This window comes from Leptomonas pyrrhocoris, assembly GCF_001293395.1.
Source record: "Leptomonas pyrrhocoris isolate H10 chromosome Unknown, whole genome shotgun sequence".
Lineage (NCBI taxonomy): Eukaryota > Euglenozoa > Kinetoplastea > Trypanosomatida > Trypanosomatidae > Leptomonas > Leptomonas pyrrhocoris.
In genome coordinates this window covers 411441-425550 of record NW_015438359.1, presented here as the reverse complement: position 1 = coordinate 425550, position 14110 = coordinate 411441, and the positions used below count along the sequence as shown (strand labels likewise).

Below are 14110 nucleotides of genomic sequence, written 5' to 3'. Positions count from 1 at the left end.
AGAAATTGCGTACACAAGACGACAGATCAACGGCGACGTATAGATGAAGTTATCACTTCTCCTTGCAAAGGCATACCACGTTGTTCGTTTACGCATAGCTTTTCATATATATTTTTTCTTGTCGTTTCGAAGTCGGCCATGTTCGTGACCCACCATGCGTCTACACAGCGCTTTCCTTCTTGCAAAAGCTGACTACACATTTCCTGTTGTATATTCTAAGGGTACAACAAAGGGCCGTAATCGCTATCATTCAATTTGAGTAGAAAGGAAAAATACAAGAGAGGAGAAAATATATATATATATATATTAAAACAGCAAAGAAGGCTTGTATGAAATGGACAAGAAACGATCCCCCGGATGGAGCTGAGGAAGAGAAAGCAGAAGAAAAAATGTGCAGGCAGGTTGTATGATGAGTCAAGGTATCCGCCACACACGATGCCATGGCCCTCTTGACTTTCTTTAACACTATGGAAGAAGTGTGTGTGTACTTATGTTTGTATGCATAAAAGATAGGAAAAGAAAATAAAACATGTTAAGCGTTGTCAGTACCGCAAGCGGAAGTTGAAGTTGCCTTGTAGATTGTAAGCAGTTGTGCTGCGCCGCACCACTACACTTCCTTTTTCTTCAATTTCCGCCGTATGGGCAAAATTTTGTTTATCTCTTGCTCCTTCTCACTCCTTCAGTGGCGCGCACCCGTCACGAAGCGGCTGATGATCTCAAGCTGAATCTGTGTGGTGCCCTCGTAAATCGAGAAGAGCTTCGCGTCGCGGTACAGCTTTTCCAGCGGGTATCCGGTATTGTAGCCGTTACCGCCAAAGATCTGCACCGCGTTGTTCGCGCACCGCTCCGCCAAGTTCGCCGCCATCATCTTCGCACACGACGAATAGTAGGTGTTGCGGCGGCCCTGGTCCGCCTCCCACGCCGAGCGGTAGCACAGCAGCCGGCACGCCTCCACGCCGGCGGCCATCTCGGCCAGCATAAAGGCGATGGCCTGATGCTGGGCGATGGGCTTCCCCATCGTGACGCGCTCACGCGCGTACTTGGTCGCCTCATCCGTTGCCCGCCGCGCCAGACCCACCGCGCCAATCGCCACCGGTGGCCGTGTGCTGTCCACCGTCTTCATGACCACATAAAACGCCTTGCCGACCTCACCAACAACGTTCTCCTCCGGCACGACGACGTTGTCGAAGGTAATCCCGCGCGTGTCGCTGCACCGCTGGCCCAGCATGATCTCCTTCGGTCCGCGCGTCAGGCCCGGCGCGTCGCCGTCCACGATAAACCCCGTAAAGCCGCCCTCGGTGCGGGCGATTACGTAAAACCAGTTCGCCACCCCACCGTTGGTGATCCACATCTTCGACCCGTTGATCACCCACTTATCCTTCTCCTTCTTGGCGACTGTCTTCATCGCGGCCACGTCAGACCCACACGTCGGCTCCGTCATGGCGTACGAGGCGAGCAGCGGCTCCTCCACCATGCGGGTGAGGTACTTCTTCTTGAGGGCGTCGGACCCCGCAATGAGCAGCGGTGTCTCGGCGAGATCGTTGCCGGTAAAGGCGGTAAACATACCGGCACAGGCGTAGCCCATCTCCTCTTGCACAATCACGCTGTCCAGCACCCCGGCACCCAGCCCGCCGTACTTCGCTGGGATGTGCATGTTCGTGAGCCCGAGCTCCCATGCCTGTTTGTAGATATCGTGGGGGAACTTCATCGATTTATCGTACTCCGCCGCGGCGGGCAGCATCTTTTCCTTGGCAAATTTTCGAGCCGTCTCCTGGTACTGCAGCTGCTGATCTGTAAAGCCGAAGGAGAGTCCCTCTGGTGCCTGGGCAGTGGGGGCGGTGGCGCCGAAGTAATCGCCAAGAGCGGGTTTGCCACCGAGCAGCGGCAGGGTACACCGCATCATCGGCGTCGCGGAGGAGCGCATTGTTGGATAGACGGTGAGACAGAGCAAGAAAGCTGCTCGAAGTCCTGTTTCTAATAAAAAAAAGCGGTGTGTGTGTGTGTGTGTGCTGTATTTCTGATAAGAATGGTGAACAGGCGTGCGGCGATGGGGGTACTGTGGAGCGAATGGCGATGTGAGGCGCAGGTGGAAGGAAGGAGCCGCGCAGCGAACGGCGCAGAGTGCAGACACACGAGAGAATTTAAAAAACAAACAGCGATTAGAAGAGAAAGGGGAAGAATAAGGAGGAAGAAGAGGAGTACACATCACGTACGACATGGACGAGAACGCGCCAATCAAGTGGAGGTCTGCTGGTAAAACTTTTCTGTGTGGAAGCTGCAGCATCGCTTGACGGCTCTGAGACGTGCAGATTTATCCGGAGAGAGAAACTCCCACATGCCTTTCACAGTGGGCCTCACAATCGAAGCATATCGTCCGGTAGAGTTTAATCCGCCGTCTTCATTCGACACAGTTGGACCCCCTTCATCCGGGGAGCGCAACGATGCTGTTGTTGGGTGAGTGCTGCGTTCACCACGTCCACCACACACACACACACACACAGGAAAGAAGGGTGTTTGTAGTGGAGCTGAACACGCGTGACTTTATTAGTTCTTTTACGATCATCACGCATAAGTTCGGAATCGCGTTCGTTTTACCGTCAGTTGGAGAGAAAGAAAGAAACGCCTCACTGCCTCAACGCGAGTGCGCAGCAACCACTAAGTTCACTAATATATATATATATATAAATAATCAAATCTGTACGGTTAAAGCGAAAAAAAAACGGCGAAAGAAGAAGAAATGAAGGGCGAAGAGAATTCTTCTTCTATTTCTTTTCTTAAGAAGACCAACGGAAGAGAAGCGCAAAAGAGGGTCCCTGCGAAAACTAAAGGAAGGGGAAAAAGAATGCACATGCGCAACGAACACGTCGTTGTACGACGCCCCCACACACCACCACCACCACCACCACGTGACGAGGAGGCGGCTGAGCTTCCGGCCCGTTCGCTGGTTTTCTCTATTCGCTAACGTAGCAGGAAAAAAAAAAGGAAAACAGGAAAAGGGCAGCGCGATGGCGAGCGGACCACATAAGCGAAGAAGAAAGATAGGTAGTAATACTTGAATAATAAAATGTGAGATTAAAATATGGGAGGAGGGAGGGGGAGAACGTGAAAATCACGAACGAAAAGCAAGGAGGAGCACAGCGAAACCTGCAGGGCCTCGAGGTACCCCTTCGCAACGAGAGTGGGTTTAATAAGGGAAGGAAATGTAGAAAGAAATAGAAATAGTAATCGTGATAGTAACAGTAGCAGTAAAAGAAGCGTTGCTCCTGTGCGTCCAAAAGTGAAGCGTGCCTCACTTTTCTGATCGATGCGCGACTTCCTCACCGCAGAAGACAGACCGAGATGCACAACACGCAGAAAGGGCGAGAAACGAAAAATGAATCGAACAGGCGGACTACAGCACGGAGCCACCGGGGGGGGGGGAACAGGTTTACCGTGAACCCGTCATGGTTCACTGAAAGGGAGGGTGGGAGAAGGAAGGGGAGTACGCATCCCGGATGCCCCTGTGTGTCAGCTCCGAGCTCGTGGTTCGCGAATGCATCTGGCTGCAATGCGGAGTAAACGAAGCAACCACGTATTCTTGTGCTGTGGTAGTTGCTGTTTGACAGAATAAGCTACAGAAAAGTAACAAGTAGCGCGAAAGGAAAACAAAAGGAAAAGAAACGCCGGAGGCAGGGCTACGCCGCGGAGGCAGGTGAACACACTGTTCTTCTAATCCAGATACGTTAGCTGCGCGTTGCCACGTCCATATGCACGTACTATCCCTATTATTTCACGAACACACCACCAAACGGCTACGCAAGAAATAAATTCAACTTAAAGAAAGAAAGAAAGCAAAATAAAATGGAATGAACGTACAGCTTCGATTGCCGCGTCTTGCCCTCCACCGCAGCGCCCGGCGACGTGGAAAGAGAGAAGTATAAACCGAGAAAAATAAGAACAAGGTGCAACACGAACAATGAAACGGCAGCACGGCCGTTACGCGCGCCTCAACGTGCATTCTAAGAGTCAACAAGGATAACAGCGAACGCCACGTACGAACACTAAAGGGCACCACACTCGCGATGATGCAGCCGGAAAAGGAATAAGAAGGAACAACAGGGACGCGGGGCAGTACAGCGTACAACCTCGCAGGAACAACGAAGAGGCATCCATCAGAAGGCATGCGTAGAGCAAAAATAAAGATTAAGAAGAAAGAGAGAGTCAGACAGATACGCCTTCGACACACACAAATGAAAACCCTCAGGACATGCACAACGCAGCAGCAGGAAGAACAAAAACGCTAGCGCTAACGGAACTCTACTGAACCGACGAGGAAGAAGCTGCTGCAGCAGCAGCAGATGACCTCCGCTGAAACGCCGAGGGCATTGAGCGGGAGGATATAAGACACAGCTGCATTTTCACTAGAGGCGAGGTGAAGATTTCTGCCGATCGGTCTTCCGTTGTTGTCCCTGCGGCCCCGCCGGCACCACCGCCCCGCCGCGCCTGTGCACGCACCAGAGACAAGAGCGACGACGGACGACCCGTCGAGCTGGCAGAAGAATCTGAAAGAAGGCCGCTCGCCTGCGCATTTCCGTATGCCTTCTCCACAAAGTAACTCACATTCCAGCGCACACCGGTCGCGTCTCGCTGGCACACGAAGCCGTGCTCGCCGCTGCCGCCGCTGCTGCCGATGCAGTCAGGGAACGGTCCGCCGTTGTGCGCACCAGCGCCGTCAGCGGCGACAGCAGCAGGGGATGCGTTCGATGTGCTATCCTTTCGCCGGTCCCATATATAGAAGGCCCCGGACGATGTGCTGTACACGTCGATCGTGTCCTCCGTCATGGCCAGCTCACTCGCGCGGCGGTACGGAACATCCAAGTCTTGATTGCTGTCGGCCGGAGAGGTGACGGCGGCGCCATCGCACAGCATCTCCGATGCGGATGTCATGGGGTACACCTCTACACCCGCACTGACGGGCCGCACCGACGGCGCAGCGCTGCTGTACTCCACAGCGGCCATCGTCACGGGTATCGCGGCTGCAACTGCTGCTGGAGCGGCGGCGACGGAGTTGAGGGAGCTGTTCGCCGGCGCAGCCCCACCCCCACCAACACCACCACCACTTCTACTTCTCAGGAGTGACAGCGGAGGAGACTCTCGACCACCAACCAGCCCCGCAGACAGACGCTCGACGCCGTCCACCGACGGTGCCGCTCCCGCACGCCCAGGCGCGCCGTCCCGCGGCTGGCGCGGTGTAAAGCAATCCGCCGTGTCCTCGCCGCCGAGACTCGACACGCGCGACATCAGCGGCGGCAGCGACGGGAGGTCACTCGCCGGGGCGTACCATTCCTGACTGCGGTGGCCGATGCGGGTGTGCGAGGAGAGGGCGGTGCTTCCATTTTGCACCTTGTTCGACGTCCTCGGTGTCTCCGGCCAGTAGCTGGACAGGTTCTCGTCCTCACGCCACGCGGTGGCCCCGCCGGTGGCGGAGGTGGCTGACACGACCGTCGTGCTCTCCGAGACGATATCGTCTTCCAGCAGGACGGAGTGGCCTGCTTCGACGGCAGGCGCGGTGTGCTGCTCAAACGGAGATGTGAACTGCGTGTTGGGGGCCCGCGAGAGGGAGGGCGGCGCGATGGCCGGGGTAGGCCGGTCGTTGACAGCGGGAGGTTCCAGTACGCCGCAGGGGGTAACGGGTGTCGCCGGGTCGTGGATGGAGTTGACGGCCTCAATCACCCACGCTGGCAGTTGGTGGTCGTACACGGAGGACGCCGTGGCCCCAGCGGGGAAGGGGGCGGCACGCTGCCCATCCCCGTTTGAATTCGAGAGGGAGTCGTTGAACAGCGAGGGGGGCCGTCGCGTCGCGCTGCGGCCCGGGCGTGCAGTGGAGTCCAACTCGCCGTTATCCGGCGATGCGGAGGCCGAGCTGAAGGTGTCGTCCTGTTCGCCGCCGTTGTGAGTCGTGCCTCTGCGCGTAGGGGATGGGGGGACATCCGGTGCCATCCCGGCGCGTTCGCCGCCGCTGATCACCGCCGGACCGCTTTGCTGCTGCTCGATGCCCTCCACCTGGCGTTGCCACTGGGGAGAGAGAATGCCATTGGCGACGGCGGGAACGACCGGTTCTGGTTGCTCTTCGTGGTCATCGGCCACCGCGCTTGGCCTTCGTCCTTCCCCCGCGGTGCCAGAACGGTAGTGGTCCGAGGCCCGTGCTATGCCCTCCGTGTTGTTCACGTCGTACCAGCGGTCCCGCATGACTCTCGTCGCGGCCACCGGCGGCGGTGGCACGGAGGAGTCAAACGCGCCGCCGTGCTCCTCTGGGTTCACCGCCGCATCGTTCGCCCGAGTGCTTCCCACTGGTGCAGAGCCGTCCGTGTTGCTCTCGCCAGGGGAGTGAGCCAGGCGGTGCGTCTGCGTCCGTGGCGTGTGCTCCAGCTTTGTCGGCGACGACGACGCCAACGACTCCTGTGAAGCGCTGCGTGTGCTGGGGCTGCGCATATCCCCGCTCTCCTCGCCAACGTCGCACAACATCTCGCCGCTGAGGCTGACATCGTGGCGGCGGCGCCGGCTTGTTTGTGTCACGGACGGTGGAGGCGCGGACACGGCTGGCGGCGTCGAATACGCCGGTTGGCCGGCCGGGTCCATCCGAGCAGCCTCCGCTGTCGGGGAGAGCTGGATGGGGGACTCGAAGAGGAAGAAGAAGACCTCGGAGCGGCGGTACGAGGTGACCGACTCGGGCGCGGGAAGACGCTGCAGATACACACCGATGCAAACATGACTGTCCACGACGTCGCTGAATTTGGACTTGCCGTGCTCCTCCTCCCCGGTGGGCGCCTCTCCCCTTACTGATGAACCTACCACGTCGTGGACCGGCGCAGACGGCGCTGCGGTGCCGTTCTTCACTGGCGCCGGTACGACAAGGGTGGTCTCCATTAACGCCAGATTCGGCACCAAGGCAAATGCAAAGGGCGCTGCGCTGCTGCTGCTGCTGCTGCTGCTGCCGTCATCGTCCACCGCCGCCTCCTCCTGACTCGACACGCCCTTCTTTACGATCCGCCCACCCTCCCCGTGGTGCGGTCTCTCCATCACTGCCGCTCGCCACAGCGCCTCCTCTTCGTGGAAGGCGCGCTGACAGTGATCGACCAGGTGCGTGCCGTGAACATCGCTGCTGAAGACGAGACGCCAGCGCCGGTTGCGCAGTCGTTGCCGGAGAAAGGGTTGAAGGGTGCGGTACTGGGCAGCGTAGGACAGCAGCGCCTGCCTCGGCCCTCGCCGTAGCGGTGCCGCCACAGCCCCATTCAACGCAGACGCGTGCGCCGCTGCGGTGGCGGTGGTCGGCGTGGGAGTGGGGGTGGGGGTGGAGTGGGAGTGGGAGTGAGACATGCTGGACGTAGAAGCCAATGCACTCACCGGAACCGTCGGACCATTGCTGTTGCCGCTGTTGCTGCTGCTGCACAGACGTGGGTTGGGGTTGTACTCGCCGCCGTTCCCTTCACGAGGAGGGTGCGTCGCCTCGAGGCCGTCGCTTGGCCGCACTCGCCGCCGCGCCCGGGAGTTCGTTGCGGGCACGTGTGTGGTGTGTCCCTGCCCAAAGCCCTTCTGTGTGTCGTGTATGTCGATGGTGACGCCCGTGAGGGAGCCGGTTGAACTGAGGGAGTCGTGACAGGCGAGGCGGTGCGTGGCAGTAGCACCGTGTGCTTTGCGGAGGTGTGTGCTCATGGTTGTTGCGGCAGGCGGCGGTGTCGCTCTGCCTCGCCCACGGCGTGGTTCGCTCCCCGACACGCTCCAGTCGGCCGTCTGGGAAGATGATCGCGAGCAGCACATGCCCATCGTGTGTGTGTTTTCCTCTATCGAGATCTTTGCCTTCGGTTTTACTGGGATTGTATTTGCTGACGGATACGCAGATGAGGAGCGAAGAACGTGTCCCACGACACACACAACCAGAGAGAAGAAGAGACCTACCGAAAGGCGGCGGTTTGGGCTGCAACGTACGATGGAACAACACACACACACACACACACACACAGTTGCTGCTGCTGCTGCTTTCTGTGTTTCTATAATGAGTTCAGATAGCAACGAAGACACCAATAAAAACTATTTAAAAACAATTAAGGAGAGGTGATGAAGATTTGTGAATGCGCCGCACAAAGCACGCTGGGCGCGATGGTAAAACACAGAGCAGGTACAACAACCACACTCGAATGTGCGAGTATCAGCACAGCGTCGTCGTTACTTCCTCGACAGAAAGAGAAAAAGAGACAAGACAGAACTCTGCCAGCAACAGATTGGGAGAGATGAACTAAAATATATATAGATGGGAAGAATAGTGCGAATAACAAAAGACCTCAATGAACAGCGAAGAAGAGGGAAATGAAGAAGCGTAAATGCAGCCCAACTATATATGTATAAGGTGCAACGGAGGCACCAAAGCAGCCGTCGTAGGTGAGGACGGGAGCGTTAGCAATATCAGGTTTTTTTCTCTTTTTTGCTGATTGGGCACAGAGACGCCGCGCTTCGCACTCCTCCTTCTCGGAGCTGCTTTTAAAATCGCACGACAGAACGAGAAAGAGAGGGAATAAAGATGCGTTTTGATTACTGTTGTGTGTACTTCACCGTTTTGCATTAGACGTAGCCATTGCTGCCGTGGATGGGAAGAAGAGCCGGCGAAACGGAAAAGGTTTGCTTTTCAAGGAACGGGAATACACGGCACAGGTCACACAGACAGAGGTGGAGGAAGAAAACTTTTGTTGTTGTTTTGTGAAGTGAAGCAGCAGAAAAGAGTTGAGAAGGAGGGACAGAAAGAGGAGGAAAACGTGAATGGCTGTGCAGCGCCGCAGATGAGCAGCTGTCACATCCGCACAGATACATTAGGCTTATTCTCTTCTTCCTCCTTTTAATAATAATCCTACGACGAAGAAAGAAGGAAAATACCGGCACAGACGGTTTCACTTACCTACGAGTTATCGCTTACCCTATCGGATTACTTCCTTCTGTTGTTGTTGTTTGGGCGCTCCAGCATTGCCCGCCTCGTTCACGCAGCCGCGCACTATGTCCATGCCCTTTGAAAGCATGTACAGCCACGGCAGTGCCGCTTTGATGCCGGCGTATCGAAGCGCTGCTCTCGCGAACGCAGCCGCGGTGTCGTTGCTGTCGTTCTGCTTTTTCCGTCTCTGGTTTACTTATAGTACTTCTTATTCGTGTAAATCACTTCTCTTTCTCTTTAAAACATTAGCGGACATGGCGCGGCAAGGACAGTTGTCAAAACATCCTGCCCCTTACATCGCGGCTTCGCAGCACCCCGCGTTGTCGTTGGGTTTCATGGGGGGGGGGGGGTAAGCCTTTTGTTGCTTCCACTCCTCTTTATTGCTCTTGCCTCTTGTCCGCCTCGTTCTCCAGTGCCCGCACCGCCTGCGGAGGCGTGTAATGCAGACTCATCACCACGCGGTCGCTGGAGAGGGCGCAGTTAAAGTTGTACGTCGCGCCGGCGCTCATCACGAGCGGGGTCGGCATACGTGCGTCGCTGCCCTCGTCAATCAGCTGCAGAGCCTGGCCCCACTGCATGTCGCGCGCGAAGTTGTGCATCGTTTCCGCCGGGTCGGTCGACATCCTCTCCTCACCGTCGGTCGCGATCCAGTAGAGGAGCCAGGCGTGCGCCGTGCCGCTCGCCGTCGCCGTCACCTCGATCGGGTACGACTTCTTGAAGTTGCTGCGCTTCGTCGCGGCGAAGTCGACCGTCAGCAGCGGGATCGGCTCCGACAGGCGCGTGAAGGGGACGGAGCTCATGCGAAAGCCGTACTGCTTCGTGAAGACGACGCTGGTTGTGTCCTGCAGCGCCATCACGTGTGACAGGTCGATGCCGTTCCAGCTGGAGACGGTGCAAATCTGCTGGAGCGCTTCGCACTGGATCGGCACGGCGTACTGCACGGCGTGCTGCGGCAGGATCTTCGTCGTCGGGCGCAGCAGCCGCTGGCGGGCGTCGGCGATGTAGTCCAACGCGCTCTCGCCCAGCAGCAGCGTGCCAAAGATTTCCGACACGAGGATGCTCGGCGGCTCCGGCAGATCCCGCGGGGTCAGCTCGGTGCTCAGCATGTTCAGCACCTTCACCTTCTCCTGCAACCCGTTTGTCGCGATGTTCGACCGCGCCAGCGCCGCCATCTCGGGCGACCCCTCCACCGCCACCACCCACTTCGCGTCCAGCTTCGCCGCCATCATCGACAGCAGCCCCGAGCCGGCGCCGATCTCCAGCACACCGGACTCCCCGGGGACAATGTGCCGCTTCAGCAGGTTGTAATAAAACTCGTTGCGCGGCGTGTCGTTCATCATGGCAAAGTGGAAGTCGTTGACCGCCTCGACGAGCGCTGTCGGCACGCGACGTAGCCGCCGCGGCACGAAGATGTGCTGCTCAAACCGGTAGTCGAAGTCCTCCTTGCGATTGTTCTTGCTGCTCTGATTCGGTTGGCGGTTCGCGTTGGGGCCGGCATAGGCGGGCACGGCACCGGCAGGGTACTTCGCTCCTGGAGGCAGAAAGCCGATGTCCATCTGCGGGTGCGCGCCGGCGGGTGTGGTGGGGCGTCCATTGCCGTTGCCGGCGTGTGCGCCAGACGCAGCTGTGGGGGTCTTGCGCTTGGCGGGCATGCCTGTGACGGTCGGCGCCAGCGGAGGATTCGTTTGGTGAGAGAAGAAACGTGCGGTGTAGGGGAAAGCAAAGAGACTCCGCGTGCGGTGGAGCTGCACCGGGGGCACCGCGGTGTGTAAGAGGCGCGTTGGTGGGGAAGGGAGGGTGGGTGTGGTTTCTGTAGACGGCGGTGCACATTACATGCATACGAGGGGAGGGAGGCGTCGTGGGAGGAGGGTCAGAAACGTAAAATGCAGAAGACGAACGCCGGCGGCGTATCACAGGGGGCGGAGTAGTGACAGTTATGTGATCTCCTATACGAAAAGGGGTCAGGCAGGTTCAGCATGGTTTCTCCTCTCCCTTCTTGTTAAATGCTTTTCTTTTTTAGAGGAGCGACGGCGCGTGTACTTTACCGACCGAGACGTGATGCACCGTCGATGTGGCCGAACGTCTCACTGGCGCTCTCTTCCTTGTTTGTTTCGGGGCTTTTGCCTGGCGCTATGCTCTTGGCATTTCTTTGTTTTAGGGGAGGGAGGGGGGATGTAGGAATCCTCTGTTTCTCAACCACGCAGACGGCAAGTGTGGAAGCACACGCACCGGGTCTGTTAACGCGTATGAAGACAAACAAAAACCACGTTAGCTGAAAACAATATATATGTGCGTATATCAGAAATATCAGAAATATAGCGTCTGCGCTGCGCTCCTTTATATATTTGCAGCGCAGAAGGCTTCCCAGCCGTTAATCGACCCCCTCGCACAGACGACCTTCGCCGTCCAGTCGGAATCAACGACTTCGAGAAGAAGAACACAAAACAGGGAGGGCAATCTCTATGAGAACAGAGGGGGGAGGTCTATGAAAAAACACAGAAGGGAAAAACAAACACGGAGAGTCACGAAACCCGTTAGAAATAAATCCCCGGCGTCGATCGGGAAGAGATTAATAAATGTGAGAAAAACTCTAGTCGACTACTCTCAGATCAGGAAGGAAGGAAGAAGAAAGGAGAAAGGAGAAAGAACAACACAGTGCAAAACAGTGTCGTTACATCCCTGTATCGTTTTCATTTTCCTTTAAGGGTAGACGGCGTTATTTTCTTTTTATATTTATTTTTGAACCAATTAGAACTTTACGAAAGGGAGTTTCTCGCAGACTCAGATCGTCTGCGTTTCCACCTCGTGGGGTTGGAAAAGGGGCGGGACGGTGGGAAAAAAGAAAACAGCCTTTCCTGAAGAGAGGTCGACTGGAGGGGAGAGAAGGAGAAAGGGAAAGTAGTACAACATGAAGCTTTCGACTCATCTCCCGGCGATTTTTTCCTGGCGCAAGCTCTCAGAAAACCAGTGCTCTCTCTTACACCGCCATCTCCATCTTGATGGGCGGGTACGGCACGTAATCCACCACCTCCATGTCCGTCGACTCGTAGTCCTCCAAGAACTCCCGCTCCTTCTTGAACACCAGCACCGGGAAGGCACGCGGCACCCGCCGCAGCTGCTCCGTCAGCGCCTCGACGTGGGTGCTGTAGACGTGGGCGTCGCCCAGCGTGTGCACCAGCTCCCCCGGGCGCAGACCCGTCGCCTTCGCGATCAGAATCGTTAAGAGGGCGTAGGAGGCGATGTTGAAGGGGACGCCAAGGCCCATGTCACACGAGCGCTGGTACAACATGCAGGACAGCTCCTTCGTGTGCGGGTTGACGTAGAATTGGCCGAGCAGGTGGCACGGAGGCAACGCCATCTTGTGCAGCGCGCACGGGTTCCACGCCGTGAAGAGCAGTCGGCGATCATTCGGGTTCGTCTTGAGCGTCTCCACGATGGACTTGATTTGATCGACGCCCTCGCCGTCGTAGTTGGCGTCGAAGCCGCGGTAATCTGCCCCGAAATGGCGCCACTGAAAGCCGTAGACCGGGCCGAGGTCCATCTCTTTGTTCTCCGTCAGTCCGCGGCCATCGAGAAACTCCCGCGAGCCGTTGCCGTCCCAGATGTGAATGTCCTTGTCCGCCAGAAGCTGGGCGTTCGTCTCGCCGCGCAGGAACCAGATGAGCTCCTCGCAGACACCGCGCCAGAAGACCCGCTTCGTGGTGAGCAGCGGCAGTTGATTGTCTCGCAGGGAGAAGCGCATCTGCGCACCGAAGAGGCCGATCGTGCCCACACCCGTGCGGTCCTCCTTCAGGATGCCGGTCTTCATGATGCGGTCGATCAGTTCCAGGTACTGCCGCTCCTGCGCGTTGTGCGGGACGTACTTGAGAATCTCGTACTCCAGTCCCGCCTCGTCCGTGCTCTTCCGCACACCGGTGGTCGACTCCACATCCCACTGCGGCACCGCGCTCGCTGCCTCGCCGGACGCGGGGGGAGGTGACGGTGGGAAAGGAAAGAAGCGGTTGCACGTCGGCGCTGTCGTGTGCACGCGCGTGAGAAACACCTCGTGCATCTTCTCCACACAGGGGGACTGCATCGCCTCCGAGTACACACGCGCACCGCCGATGCAGTACACCGTCTCCACGGCGCTGCAGTAGGGCGGGCGGGCCAGTGTGTGGAGGACCTCCTTCAAGCCGCCGTTGACGACGAGCACGTTGGCCGCCGCCTCGTCGCGCTTCTCAGCCGGCAGCTCCGCCAGCAAATCCGCCACCGTCGCCTGTGAGGAGAGCACGACGTTGAGGCGGCCCTTTAGCGGACGGAACTTCAGCGGCACGCTCTCCCACGTCTTGCGGCCCATCACGACGGCATTGCGCTTCTTCTCCGTCGGCGGCTTCTTGTTGCGCAGCAACGTAGTTTGGTCTTTGAAGAAGGCTACGTCCTCCGGCACCCGCCACGGGATGGTCTCGCCATCGCCGATGCCGTGCTGCTGATCGACCGCGACGACGATGGAGAAGGCGCGAAGCGAGGGGAAGCTGCAGTCGGCCTTCGTGGCCGGCATCGGGATCTTGAACTTGGCGGCGGCGCGAGACATGGCGAACGGTGAAAAGCAAAGCAAAAAAAAAAAGCACAGAGTAGTCAATAGCAAAGAGAAAGATGGAGCACTCTTAAACGAAAAAGCGATGTCGGTTGAAGTCTGCCGGCCCGCGAGGAGTAGAAGAGCGAGAGAACAGCACGAAGAGTTGCGAAAAGAAGAAGATGAGGAAGAAGGGTGCGACGGTGTGATCTACCGTGCGTGTTGCAGCGTTGAGTTGATGCGCGCGCTGTCGGTGGGCTTGTGTGGTTGGTGCAAACGGGAGAGAGAAAGAAAGAAAGGCACGAAGAAAGGGATGGATATGCGTGTAGAAGGAGAAGCCTGAATTCACAACTTAGGATGAAAAGTGGGGAGGAGGGGGAAGGTAAATTCGTCCCCCTCAACAACTGACACACGGGGTCGGCGCAGACGTCGAAGAAAGAAATTCTCGCAACAAAAGGGAAGGAAGGGGAAGAGGAGGAGAATTCGATTCACAGCGATTTTTTGTCAGCGAGAAATATATATGTGTGTGTGGTGGTGGTTGATTTCACGTAGGGTGTACGTGTGCACGTGAGCTCGGATGACCAGGTCCCACACAGCATACA

At 57.4% G+C, this 14110-nt stretch overlaps 4 protein-coding genes across 6 annotated transcripts; all 4 read right to left on the bottom strand.

Moving 5' to 3' along the window:
- Positions 1-679: 679 nt before the first annotated feature.
- ABB37_01955 (putative mitochondrial acyl-coenzyme a dehydrogenase) lies at positions 680-2058 on the bottom strand (the record flags this gene model as incomplete). Its single annotated transcript, XM_015798662.1, has 1 exon — positions 680-2058. The coding sequence occupies exon 1, from the start codon at positions 1922-1924 to the stop codon at positions 680-682; it is 1245 nt and encodes a 414-aa protein (XP_015662140.1). The 5' UTR covers positions 1925-2058.
- Positions 2059-4296: 2238 nt separating this feature from the next.
- ABB37_01954 (hypothetical protein) lies at positions 4297-7356 on the bottom strand (the record flags this gene model as incomplete). Its single annotated transcript, XM_015798661.1, has 1 exon — positions 4297-7356. The coding sequence occupies one exon, from the start codon at positions 7354-7356 to the stop codon at positions 4297-4299; it is 3060 nt and encodes a 1019-aa protein (XP_015662139.1).
- Positions 7357-9333: 1977 nt separating this feature from the next.
- Positions 9334-10768, bottom strand: ABB37_01953 (arginine N-methyltransferase type III putative (PRMT7); the record flags this gene model as incomplete). 2 transcript variants are annotated; one of them, XM_015798659.1, is made up of 1 exon in its annotated part: positions 9334-10768. In XM_015798659.1, the coding sequence occupies exon 1, from the start codon at positions 10606-10608 to the stop codon at positions 9334-9336; it is 1275 nt and encodes a 424-aa protein (XP_015662137.1). In that variant the 5' UTR covers positions 10609-10768. The 2 variants fall into 2 exon arrangements, with proteins under 2 accessions (XP_015662137.1, XP_015662138.1); XM_015798660.1 differs by having other exon boundaries at positions 9334-10703.
- A 1165-nt stretch (positions 10769-11933) lies between these two features.
- Positions 11934-13914, bottom strand: ABB37_01952 (putative mitochondrial dihydrofolate reductase-thymidylate synthase (DHFR-TS); the record flags this gene model as incomplete). 2 transcript variants are annotated; one of them, XM_015798657.1, is made up of 1 exon in its annotated part: positions 11934-13914. In XM_015798657.1, the coding sequence occupies exon 1, from the start codon at positions 13524-13526 to the stop codon at positions 11934-11936; it is 1593 nt and encodes a 530-aa protein (XP_015662135.1). In that variant the 5' UTR covers positions 13527-13914. The 2 variants fall into 2 exon arrangements, with proteins under 2 accessions (XP_015662135.1, XP_015662136.1); XM_015798658.1 differs by having other exon boundaries at positions 11934-13768.
- Positions 13915-14110: the final 196 nt, after the last annotated feature.